Below are 11,468 nucleotides of genomic sequence, written 5' to 3' on the forward strand. Positions count from 1 at the left end.
GTCGTCAGCTTCATCGCGGTGGGCACCGCGCTGGCCAGCGCGGGCGAGGTCAACCTCAACCTCACAGGCATGTTCATCATGCTGCTGTCGGAGCTGTTTGAGTCGATCCGCCTCGTCATGACCCAGCTGCTGCTCACGGGGCTGCGGTTCCACCCAAGTGAGGCGCGCGCGGGGAGGGCCGCGGGCACTCGTATGAAAACTGCAGGGCTTGGGGTTGCCCCTGCACGTGTACTGCATATGTACCGCGCGTGTGCCGCACCCACGTGCCTGGGGCAGCGCCTGTCGCAGCCCCGCAGCACCGATGATCCCTCCCTCCCGTGCTCCCCTGCTCCCCTTGCAGTCGAGGGCCTGATGTACCTGGCCCCCGCCTGCACCTTCTGGCTGCTCATCGGCAGCACGGTGCTGGAGCTGCGCCCGATGCTGGCCTCCGGCGCCTTTGGGCTGATGCTGGAGCGCCCCGTGAAGTTTCTGGCGGCCGCCATGATGGGCTTTGCCGTCAACTCGCTGGCCTATATCGTCATACAGGTGGGCGGGGACAGGGCTGGCGTGTGATGGGGCCACTGTCTGGTGGTGCGCGTGGTGTGCATGGTGTGGGCGTGGGCTGGCCGACGGTGAGGGGTCCAGGAACGGGGAGAAGGAGGTTGGGCAGGGCAGGCAGTGGATGGGCTGCCGCGTGCGGCGTCGGCGCGCCTCTGCGCACCCACGCCCTGTCCTCAGTGCCTGCCCTGCCCCGCCCGCCCGTGTGCGCCGCAGTCTGCCTCCTCGCTCACGCTCAAGGTGCTGGGCACGGTGAAGAACGCGCTGGTGGTGTGCCTGGGCATCGTGCTGCTGGCTGAGAAGGTCACAGCGATCCAGGTGGGGTGGAGCTGTCTGGGCACCTGCCTGGGCAGCACCAGCGGCAGGCCTGGCGTCGGCGCCGGCGCTGGCACTGGAGGGGGTTTGTGTCGAGCCCCGGGCAGCCGCGGCTGGTGGCTGCTCCTGCCGCTGCTCCACGCGCTGCTGCCGCCGCCGCTGCCGGCCGCAGGGGATGGGGTATGGCATCAGCGTGGCAGCCTTCTTCTGGTATCAGAAGATCAAGATGCAGCAGATCTCGTCAGAGGCCAAGGCCGCGCTGGTCACGGGTGTCACCAATGGCAGCAGCGGCGGCGGCGGCATGGAGAAGGAGGGCGGCGAGGGGCTGCCGCGGTACCACGCTGTGCCAACCACGGAGGATGGCCTGGGAGACGGGAAGGCGCAGAAGTGACGGAGCCACCCCGGTCCTAGCCAGCACTGTACGACTTGCCCCCATTTTTTTCCCCATCTGCGTCTCCCGCTGCCGCGTTCCATTCTTCCAGCTCCACCTGCCGCTGGCAGCAGCGACCCGCCAGAGGCGTGCTGCCAGGTGCGAAGCGGGCCCCTTTCGTCAGTTCCACTTCTGCGCCCACGCATGCTCCCGCATGCCTCTCCCACGCTTGATGCCGCCACAGCCTGCTTTCTGGCGCTCCCTTTTTGCTAGGACGAGTGCGCAGGTTGTGCTACACACATTCCCCAACAGCATGCACGCGTTGAAATGGATGTAACCACACCTCGCCTCGCCACACGCGCAAGACAAAGAGCGGCAGTGGGAGCAAGAGACAGTTTTGAAACGCCGCTGCAACAGTAGCCGTAAGGTCCGCAGCCCTTTCCAGCAGCCCCACGCTCAAAACAGGATGGTGAAGCGCTGCTCCTTCTGCTTGGCGTCCTTCTTGCCCTTCCTGCCGCCGCTGCTGCTGCTGCCGGTGGTGACGGCGCCCGGCGTCCACACGCACGCCTGGATGGCCTCGTCGCTACCCTTGCAAAAGCCTACCAGCGGAGCCTCGCCCTCCACAACATCCCTGCACAGCGTTGCATGACAGCCAGCGGTACAGCGGAGTCAAAACCAGCCGGGACGGGGTGCCAGGCAGGCAGGAACGAAAAGTGTGGTTCAGGCGAAGCATAGCTGCACCCCGGCAGCTAAATTGCACGTGCCCTCCCATTGTCGCTCACCCTCCAAACATGAACGTCGACAGCACCTCTTCCGGCTTCTGCTGATTGCTGCTGGTAGCCGCGGGCGCCGCCGCTGCTGCCGCCGCTACCGCCGCTGGCTGCTCGCTGCCGCCGGCCGCTTTGGAGTTCTTCCCACTGCAGCAGGGCTTGGGCTGCTGGCTGCTGCACGATGGGGCGAGGCAAGAGGTTAGGGCGCCATGCAGAGCGGCCTGCAGAGCGGGCTCGCGCATCCTCATGACTTCCGGCGCCCTCACCTGCTGGCGGCTGCCGCTCCAGACGCAGCGGTATCCTCTTTCTTCTTGCCGAACATGCTTGCGCTGTCAACCCCGTCAGAAGAGCGGGGCAGGGCGGGGCGTGCTTTTGATGGCGATGAGGGTGCTGTGGCGTGCAGAACTGGCTCAATCGTTCCTCACAAGCCATCGACATGCTGCGATGGGGGTGCAGATGTGCATCTCGGCCTGCCATCCTGGCAGCGGCGGCGACGCGCGCGGCGATCCTGCTCGCCATCTGCTGCCACGGGTGGCCTGCACAGCCCAGCCGTGCGTTGCAGCCACTGTGATGGGCGTAATATATATGTAAACACCATGGAGGAGGTCAACCTTGTAATCATGTAAAGGAAAGCAGGTGACAAGGCCGCCTGCCATCTCCTGCTGCTCTTCTCCTGCTCTTCTTCCTTGCTTTCTGGTCACCTCTCCTTGCCCTCATGAGCCACCAGGTGCCCTCAGGCCGGGTGGCAGAGACCCGTGACTTTGCTGGCCCCTTCCTGCGCTTCAACAGTGGCACGGGCCCAGGGGAGGAGCACTGGACCGGCTCGGTGCTATGCCTGACGAGGCAGCGCGAGGGCGGGGAAGTGGTGGCGTGCCCGACGCCTGTGGCAGCCGCCGCAGAAGCCGCTGCGCCACGGGCGCCTTTCGCCAATGGAGGGCAGCTGGACGCTGCCAGGGATGCTCCTAGCGGCGCTGAGGACGGGCACGAGCGGCCGGTGCTCATCTTGGCTGACCGCAGCCGTGGCGCCCCCGCCGCCGAGCAGCGCATCACACCCGTGGCCTTGGACTGCTGCCTGGGCTGGACCTTCTGGCGCTTCGACCTGCGCCTCCACCTGACAGAGGCGCAGCGTCCCGTGCAGTACAGCGTGGCCGTGGGTGAGCGCGGCAGCTGCCTGCTGTGCGGTGGCAAGAGATGAACGCTGCGTGCTGCTTGCGAGCATGCCGGCAGCAGCAATCGCGCCCTGCCCCTCACCGCTGCCGCCCAGCGCGTGCGCCGCTCCTGGCTGCCCGCCGCAGGCGACGACACCACGCTGACGTTCACCTTCTGGCTGCCGGGGCTCGGGCAGCCCATGCATTGGGGTGAGGCCGTGCCCACACCGCAGCCAGGAGCCCCTCCTGCAGTGCTGCTGCCTCGCAGCTGTGCCGCATGCTGCCTGTCCCAACCTTCCCAGATCGCTCCACAAGTGCTCACACCAGTGCCTTCCTACGCCCGCTTTGCCTGCAGGCTACTACAGCTGTGCGGGGATGAGCGAGGACGTCCCCCACGATGCCCCCGAGCGCTCAGACCCCACCTACCTCTGGCGCGACATGCTGCAGCTGCACTCCGCCTTCCCGCTGCACTGCCTGGTGGGGGGAGGTGAGCGGGCAGGGGCGGTGCCAGGCCCAGGGCGTGCCACGCGGCAGCTGCCTGCACGCCCGTCGCCGTGTGTACTGCAGGGGCCGTGCAGAGGGCTTGGGAGACTGTGGGGATGAGCGCGCTGCGCAGGGGACGTGCGATGCCGGTCTCACCATGTCCCACCTGCCTGGCTGCCCCTGCTGCGTGCCGTCCAGGCGACCAGCTGTACAATGACGGCGTGTGGCAGTGCCCCTGCCTGAAGGCCTGGGGCGACAAAACCGACCAGTGAGCGGCAGCAGCCGGCCGCCCTCACTCCCTCTCTCTCCCCTCTGCCCTGGCTCGCGCCACGCGGCTTGCCGCAGCGCTGCGGAAGTGCATCACGGAGCCGCTGCCAGCCGCCCCTGGCTGCGCTGCCGCTGCCGCTGCTTGCCGAGCCGTGCCGCGCGTCCCCCCTGCCGGTTCCATGCACGGGCGTGCCCTTTTTGGACCCTACCCCCGCCCTCCCCGCAGCGCAAGCAAGATGGTCGACCCCTGGACGGAGGAGATGGAGGGGCAGGCCACCTCCTTCTACCTCACCAACTACATCGACTCCTTCTCCACCCCAGACGCTGACCTGGCGGCCGCCCAGATACCGCAGGCGCGCGGACCGGCCCGGGGTTCCGAGGGCGAGCAGGCTGTGGGCCGCGGGCGCCTCTCTGCCTGGCACAGTTCCGGCTGCCGGCCGCCTGCTCCTGGCATCGCGCTGCCGCGATGGCGCCCTGCCGCCTCCCACTGCGTTCCGTGCTGCTGTAATTGCTGTAGGTATGTATTTGGGATGATCACGATATCTGGGACGGGTGGGGGAGCTACGCTGCGCAGGTGCGCCTGTCATGAGTGCTCTGTCACGATGGGGTGCCGCTCGCTGTGCCGCTCACGAAATGACCATTTCCGGCCGGTCCACAGCGGGCCTAGCAGCCCCATTCAGCAGCAACGCGCAGCGGCTGCACAGGCCGAACAGTCCCGAGTGCCGGGGCCCCCGATTGCCGGGGGCACCCACTGAGGATGTGTGCCGCTGACTCGTGGCCTGCCTCCCCTACCTGTTTGCGCTGTGCTGCAGACGCAGGCCAGCCCCGTCTTCCAGGTGTGAAGCTACCGGCTGGCATTGCCAGGCGGGCACTGCCCCGTGCTGCCGGCGCCGTGGGGCATGCTGCACACCCTGCGGCGGGATGTGGACGCATTGCTTGCATGCATGCATGTGTGCACTCATGCGGCACCAGCCGGACTGTCGAATGCCACACTGTGAGTAGCTTGCGACATGCATGCGCCGGCCCGCAGCACTTGTACCGCGTGGCCCGCCGCTTCTACCTGCTCTTCCAGCAGCACACCATCGACGCCTTCAACGCCCGCGCACAGGAGTTCCTCACCAACGATGGCTCGTGAGCGGCGGGACCCTGCGCTGCTCGCCTGCCCCGCCGGGTGCCTTTTTCCGCCCGCGTGCCGCCCTGGCTTGCCGCCTGCCGCGTGGGGCGCCGTCCCACAGCCACCTGCACCTGCACCTGGGACCGCCTTCCCCACTGCTGACCCCTGCAACTGTAGTGAGTTCCACTTCCTCAAGTTCATGGGGCCGCAGGTGGCGCTGCTGGGGCTGGACATGCGCAGCCAACGGTCCAAGGATCGGGTCATGCCCAAGGTGCGTCCCAACCGGCCGCTGCTGCCATTGGGCTTCCACCGTGGCCGCCGCTGGATGTGGGGCGCCAGCGTGCGTTTGCAGGGCCTGCGGCCAGTGTGCTGCAACTCTCCCGGGGAGCGAGAGCCACAGGGGTGGCCAGCTGTGCAGCCACACGCCTCCGCCTCACAGCCAGCCGTGCCAGCCAATGCCAGTGCAAAATGGAGCCGCCTGTGTCATGCTCCGACCTGTAGGCAACCTACGAGCTGCTCAGCCGCACGGTGGCGGCGCTGCCAGAGGGCCCGCTGCACCTGGTAGTGCTCTCTGGCATCCCGCTCATCTTCCCAAAGGCAGGCGGGGGCAGCGCAAGGGCCGTGCTCGCCCTGGCTGGCTTGTCCTCCTGTCGTCCTGTGCTGCACGCAATTTGCTGCTGCGCGCGCGAGAGCCGGCAGCGGCCTGCCGCCACCGGCCGCCGCCTGCGCAGATCCCGGGGGCAGAAACGCTGCTGGGGTGTATCGGAAGGGTGACGCGCACCATGCCCGCCGTCAGCAGGATGGCCCGCACCACAGGTGGGCGCAGTGGCAGGGCTGCCGCCAGGGGAGCCCTGCGAGGGTGCTTGTGCTGCACGGCTCGCTGGCTGCCTGGGGCTGGTAATAGTGATTGGTGTCTTGCCCCCGCGCACACTGTGGGTAGGCGCTGAGGCCGGCAGGTAGCGCAGATGGTCGCTCGGATCCATCTGCGCTGGATGGCTGCCTGGCATCCTGAACCTCCGGTCCATCATCGTGCGCTGCAGCATCCTGCTGACCCAAAAGCCTCGCCGCGTGTGCAGGGCTGCAGGACAAGTTCGGCAAGCCCGAGATCCTGGATGATCTGAGGGATGGCTGGGTGGCAGATGCGCACGCAGGCAAGCGGGCCGGGTGCTTGCGGTCTGGCAGGGAAGGGAAGGGGCGGCAGAAGCAGCAGCAAAGAGCTGCTGCATGCGCCAGCAGAATGTGGCGGTCATCGGAGCGCCAGCCCGGGTGCTGTGCCCCCCACCCCGGCGCTGTGCCTCGCCCCCGCCCCCCCTGCAGGCGAGCGCCTGCAGTTCATCCGCCTGCTGCAAGAGTTCAGCATCAGCAAGGGCCTGCGGGTCAGCATCCTGTCGGGGGACGCCCACGTGGGCGGCGTCGGCCGCCTGTACAGCCGGCCCAAGATCAAGAACATCGGGTAAGGGTTGGGTGAGGGCTGCCGAGCCTGGCTGGCTTGGCTGGCCGGCTGGTAGGAGGTGCTCACCAGCGCCAAGCACAGCCCCCCTGCGGTCTGGGCAGCACCCTGCTTGCGTCCCTGCTTAAGCTTGCGACCGCCCGGCCTCCGCCACACACGCTGAGAGCATGCGTGTGTGCACACACGCGGCCCGCTCCCATGCTGCCCACCGGGCCGGGGGCCTGGCCCAGCTCCACCTGCGTCACCCCCCCCTGGCGCTACACAGCAGCAAAGGACGGGTTCTTTCCTGCCGTGCAGGGACGACCCACTGTACATGTGCCAGATCATATCCTCCGCCATCGTCAACGCGCCGCCACCCCACCCCGTCACCAAGATGCTCATGCGCACCAACTTTGCCTGTGAGGAGCACCCCTGCCGCGCACCGCCCGAGCACGCACGCCGCGCTGCAGGGTGGCGGCGCTGCCTGCTGCCAGCGCCCCCAGCGCGCCGGCATGCAGTGCTGCTGCCTACTGCCTGTGCTGCTGCACCAGGGGGCACACAGGCTGTGCCCCCTGGACATGTCTGTGGATACTTACTTAGCACTTGACTGCTTGTGCCGCCACCACGCTGATCCGGCGGCCCCCAGGGAACGTCGACTCGCGCACCAGGGAGAAGCTGGAGCGCGCGTTCTACCCCTACCACCCCCGCACCGACAAGCTCATCGGGCAGCGCAACTGGTGGGGCCGGGCCGCCGCCGGTGCTCGGGGGGTGGTGGTGCCTCCCCGCCTTCTGCATGCGCACGTCTGCTTGCCCCTGCCCCTGTGCCCCTGCTGCCCCGGGAGCCCCCGCAACGCTGCTAACCCTTCCTGTGCTTCAGCTGTGTGCACCTGCCCGCTGCCCGCTGCCCGCAGGTGCGACGTGAGCCTGATCGCTCCGCCCTTTGCGGCGCCCACCGCCCCGCAGGACCCCCAGCTGGGCGGGCTGCGCTTTGTGCTGCGAGTGGAGAACCCGCGCCACAGGCAGGCTCCCGGCCTGCCGCGTCTGACGTGCTGCACATCTGGTGGCAAAAATGGTGGCAAACGGGGCCACTCCAGCCTTCCTCTTCCTCCCAATGCTGTGCTAGCCTTCCACAAACCGACTTTCTGCAGGCGGGGCTATGCCGAGGAAACGTACGTCACCATCGTGCCACGCCACCCTGCCTCTCCCAACCTGGATGCCGCTGGCCGCCTGCTGCTCGGCCTGCCCGGCCTGGCGGGAGCTCCCGTGGAAGCCGTGGGGGAGCAGGAGGAGGAGCAGCGCGGGCGCCGCCACCACGGCCTGGGCCAGCGCCAGCAGCGGGAGGTGCGGCTGCCAGCCAACCAGGTGGCGCCGGAGCGGCAGGGCGCTGCCGCGGCAGACGCCTCCGCCAAGGTGGTGCAAATGGCAGGGCCGCCTACGCCACGCCCGGCTGTGGCATGACCTGTACTGAGGTTTCACGGGGTTTCTTGACGGCACTGCTCTGTGGAGGCCTGCTCCTATTACTTCACGACGGGATGACTGCTGAACAGGCATCGAGCAGCAGACCATTTGACAAGTGACATGCATGCGACCAACTTGAAAAACGAGCTGGCTGTGTGAATGCGGGAGAGAGCCAGGCGGGAGAGGCGCGCAGGGCTGCTTGCATTGTCAGTGCGGGTTGCACACCTGCCGCTCGTGCCGGAGCGGGAAGTTCACGACCTGCGTGGCTTCCTGATGCTTTGAAGGACATCAAAAGTATCTTCTAACCCAGCTGGCCCCGGCTTGGCGAATAAGGGGAAGAGGAAGAGGTTGCACGAACGCCTAATAATGGGCAGGTGGCGGCGGTGGCGGCGGCGGCGGCGGTGGCGCAGTACATCTGTACACGATGTTGCTTCCTTCCTGTGCACAATCGGGGCAACGATCCGGGGCAACGATCCGTGTAATTTGCCGTCTTCTCAGCGGTCGCGGGCTCCAGGCGCAGGGCAGCATCGGCACAGGTTGGAGCGCTGCTTCTTGCCGTCTTGCGGTTGCGGTGCAGCGGGGTGGTGCCAGGCAGTGAAATGCGATAGCCGATTGCCGGCGATGACACCCCGGCGAGCATGCAGTTTGCGCCGCCCCGCGCCCTGCGCATGCGGGCCCCTCACCGGCGGCACTGGGCATCATCAGCAGCATCTGGTCGTTGGGTAAAAGCTGGAGACGTCAGGCGGCCCATCACCTGGCGAGCCGGTGGGAGCTCCAGCCTCTCTGTTCCCCTTTCCCACCGACGCAGGTCACAATGCCGCCCAAGAAGAAGGAGGAGGTGAAGGAGAAGCCCATCCTGGGCCGCTTCAGGACCAACCTGAAGGTGCGCAGCCGCAGCCAGCGGCGGCTGGCAGCAGCGCCGCAGGCTCTGCCCGGAGACCCTCAGCACAGCCCTGCCTGCCTGCATCGCCGAAACGGTGGCTCCCAGTAGGGCCAGCAGCAGCTGGGCACGCTGTCCACCACATGCCCGTGTATCACACCCGCCGCAGCCCCCGCCGCTTGCTGCACCAAACCGCTGGCCTCAACTGCCCTGCCGCTGCCTGCCGCCCGTGTGCGCAGATGGGCATTGTGGGCCTCCCCAACGTGGGCAAGTCCACCCTCTTCAACACCCTCACCAGGCTGTCCATCCCCGCCGAGAACTTCCCGTTCTGCACCATCGATCCCAACAACGCCCGCGTCGTGGTGCCCGACCCGCGCTTTGACTGGCTGGTGAGCGATGCAGCTGGCCTTGCATGGTGGTGCTGCTGCGTGTGCATGTCATGAGCGCAGGAGTGCGACGCGGCGCTGAGTGGGGTGGTGGCGAATGGTTGCATTCAAGCCCGGCCAATGTAGGAGCCCGCTGCCGTAGTATGGTAGTGGCCCGAGGCTGAGCGGAGCTGCGGGCCGGCTCGCCCGCATTGCCTGCCGGCAGCGCCACATGCCCTGCTGCTGCTGCTGCCGCCTGCACCTCACGTGCCCCGCCCTGCCCCGCCCTGCCCCGCCCTGCCCTGCGCTGCACTGCCCTGCCCTGCCCTGGCTGCAGTGTGAGAAGGTGCAGCCCAAGGCTACTGTGCCCGCCTACCTGGAAGTCTGCGACATTGCGGGGCTGGTCAAGGGCGCGGCAGAGGTGCGGGCAGCGCAGAGCCGGCGGCGCCGCGCAAGCGGGCGGCGGCCGCGCCTGCGTGTCCTGCGCGTGTGCGTGCGGGTGGCGGGGAGAGCCCAGGAGGAGGGGTGCTGCGATGCGCTGTAGCGTGGCGGGCAATTTGGGCCCTGCCTGCCTGCCTGCCTGCCTGCTCCACCAGTGCTGCCCGCCTGCACCTGCCCGCGCCGCCCTTCCTGCAGGGCCAGGGCCTGGGTAACTCCTTCCTGTCCCACATCTCCGCTGTGGATGGCATCTTCCATGTCTGCCGCGCCTTTGACGACGCAGACGTGGTGCATGTGGAGGACAGGGTGGACCCTGTGGAGGGTGAGACCTGCGGGGTAGGGGCCAGTGGAGGGTGGGCCCCGTGGAGGGTGAGCCCTAAAAGAAACAAAAACTGCAGGGCAGGGGCCAGGGTGGGCCATGTAGACCCTGCTGGAGCCCTGCGGGGTAGGGGGCAGCGGAGGGTGGGCCCTGTGGGACCAGTAGTGGCGGGCCCGGAGGGTGCACCCCAGGGGTGGGCGACGGGGTGGCTGCGCGTGTGCAGCAGGTGCGGCTGTTGGTTGTGGGGCGGGGGTGGAAGGAGCAGGGTGGATCCCGGTGGAGGGACCTGAGCCCTGGGTGCCAGGGCGGGGTGTGCGGCATGGGCGGCTGGACTGCCAGAGGGCCCAGCACGCACGGACCATTGCCGGCAGCCCCTGCCGCTCCTCTTGGTTGCAGCACAGGCACAGGGCAGCTGTCCAACGCCGCCGCTGCCGCCGGCCCGTCCTGCTGCGGCTGCTGTGCCTCCTGGCCCTCACATGTGGGCTGTGCTGCTGTGCCTGCTGTGCCTGCTGTGTGCAGACCTGGACATCATCCACGCCGAGCTGCGGGCCAAGGACATTGAGAACTGCAACAAGATCCTTGAGGGCTTCAAGAAGATTCGCATGGTGAGAGGGGAAGGGAGGGAGGGAGCGGGAGAGAGAGGGAGTGAGAGAGGGAGAGCTGGCGCCAGCTGGCCGCGCATGCTGCCCACCCTGCCCAGCTGCCACTGCAACAGCACGCCGCCGCCGCCCCGCCTGCCCTGTGCCGCCCGCATGCCCCGCCGACCGCGACTTTCTTCCTGCCGCCGCGACTTGCTTTTCCACCCTGTTCCGTTCCACTCCCCTGCAGACGCTGACCAAGGAGCAGAAGGACGAGCAGGCCAGCGCAGAGAAGGCGCTGGCGTGGCTGGAGGTCAGTCCCTTTTTGCCCTTGTTGTTGTTTTCGTTGGGGCCGGGGCGGGCCGGCGAGCGGGCGGCATGCCGCGAGGCTCACAAAGGCAGTGTGAGCTGGGCAGGCCGGGTGGTGGCCGTGGTGCCGAAACAAGGCCCGCTCTGTGCTTACCTCCTTCTGCCTGCCTGCCTGCCTACCTGCCTGCAGGAGGGCAAGGACATCCGGTTTGGCGAGTGGACCCAGAAGGATGTGGACTGGCTCAACACGGTGCAGGTGGGCAGCTGCGGCTGGGCTGCATGCCTGTGGCAGCGGGCAGCGGGGCAGGAGGCGCCACCTGCGGCTCTCGTGCTTCCGCTGCACCACCACCACCGTCACTCATAGACACGCACACACACACACACCAAACCACCAAGTGCTGCACCTGCCCCCGCGCGCTGCCGCCCCCCCACCCCCGCCTCTCACCCCTCCTTCCCTCCACACGCGCACACGCCTGCGCACCGCAGTTCCTCACCGCCAAGCCGGTGGTCTACCTGGTCAACCTGTCTGAGCGCGACTACCAGCGCAAGAAGAACAAGTGGCTGGTGAAGCTTTTTGAGTGGGTCAAGGCGCACGGCGGGGACCCCATCATCCCCTTCAGGTGGGGTGGTCGGCGGGGGGCGGGTGATGGCTGCCTGGGTGGCTGAGTGGGGGGCGGGTGGGGGCTGG

General features: G+C 67.9%; 2 protein-coding genes across 2 annotated transcripts in view; both read left to right on the forward strand.

Annotated features, from left to right (window-relative positions):
• The window catches only part of CHLNCDRAFT_134469 (hypothetical protein), a gene marked incomplete at both ends in the record, with an annotated part of 2,337 nt that extends 1,094 nt beyond the window's left edge, over positions 1-1,243 (forward strand). Inside the window, 4 exons of the mRNA XM_005847260.1 lie at positions 49-157; positions 341-525; positions 754-855; positions 1,025-1,243. Of these exons, the coding sequence (XP_005847322.1) occupies positions 49-157; positions 341-525; positions 754-855; positions 1,025-1,243 (615 nt within the window). The remainder of the gene's footprint in view (positions 1-48; positions 158-340; positions 526-753; positions 856-1,024) is intronic.
• A 7,462-nt stretch (positions 1,244-8,705) lies between these two features.
• CHLNCDRAFT_56178 (hypothetical protein) overlaps positions 8,706-11,468 on the forward strand; it is a gene marked incomplete at its 5' end in the record, with an annotated part of 4,621 nt that continues 1,858 nt past the window's right edge. The window contains 8 exons of the mRNA XM_005847261.1: positions 8,706-8,774; positions 9,011-9,160; positions 9,474-9,557; positions 9,773-9,896; positions 10,413-10,498; positions 10,722-10,784; positions 10,971-11,036; positions 11,267-11,400. Coding sequence (XP_005847323.1) covers positions 8,706-8,774; positions 9,011-9,160; positions 9,474-9,557; positions 9,773-9,896; positions 10,413-10,498; positions 10,722-10,784; positions 10,971-11,036; positions 11,267-11,400 — 776 coding nt within the window. The remainder of the gene's footprint in view (positions 8,775-9,010; positions 9,161-9,473; positions 9,558-9,772; positions 9,897-10,412; positions 10,499-10,721; positions 10,785-10,970; positions 11,037-11,266; positions 11,401-11,468) is intronic.

This window comes from Chlorella variabilis, assembly GCF_000147415.1.
Source record: "Chlorella variabilis unplaced genomic scaffold CHLNCscaffold_11, whole genome shotgun sequence".
In the NCBI taxonomy this organism is placed as follows: Eukaryota; Viridiplantae; Chlorophyta; class Trebouxiophyceae; order Chlorellales; family Chlorellaceae; genus Chlorella; species Chlorella variabilis.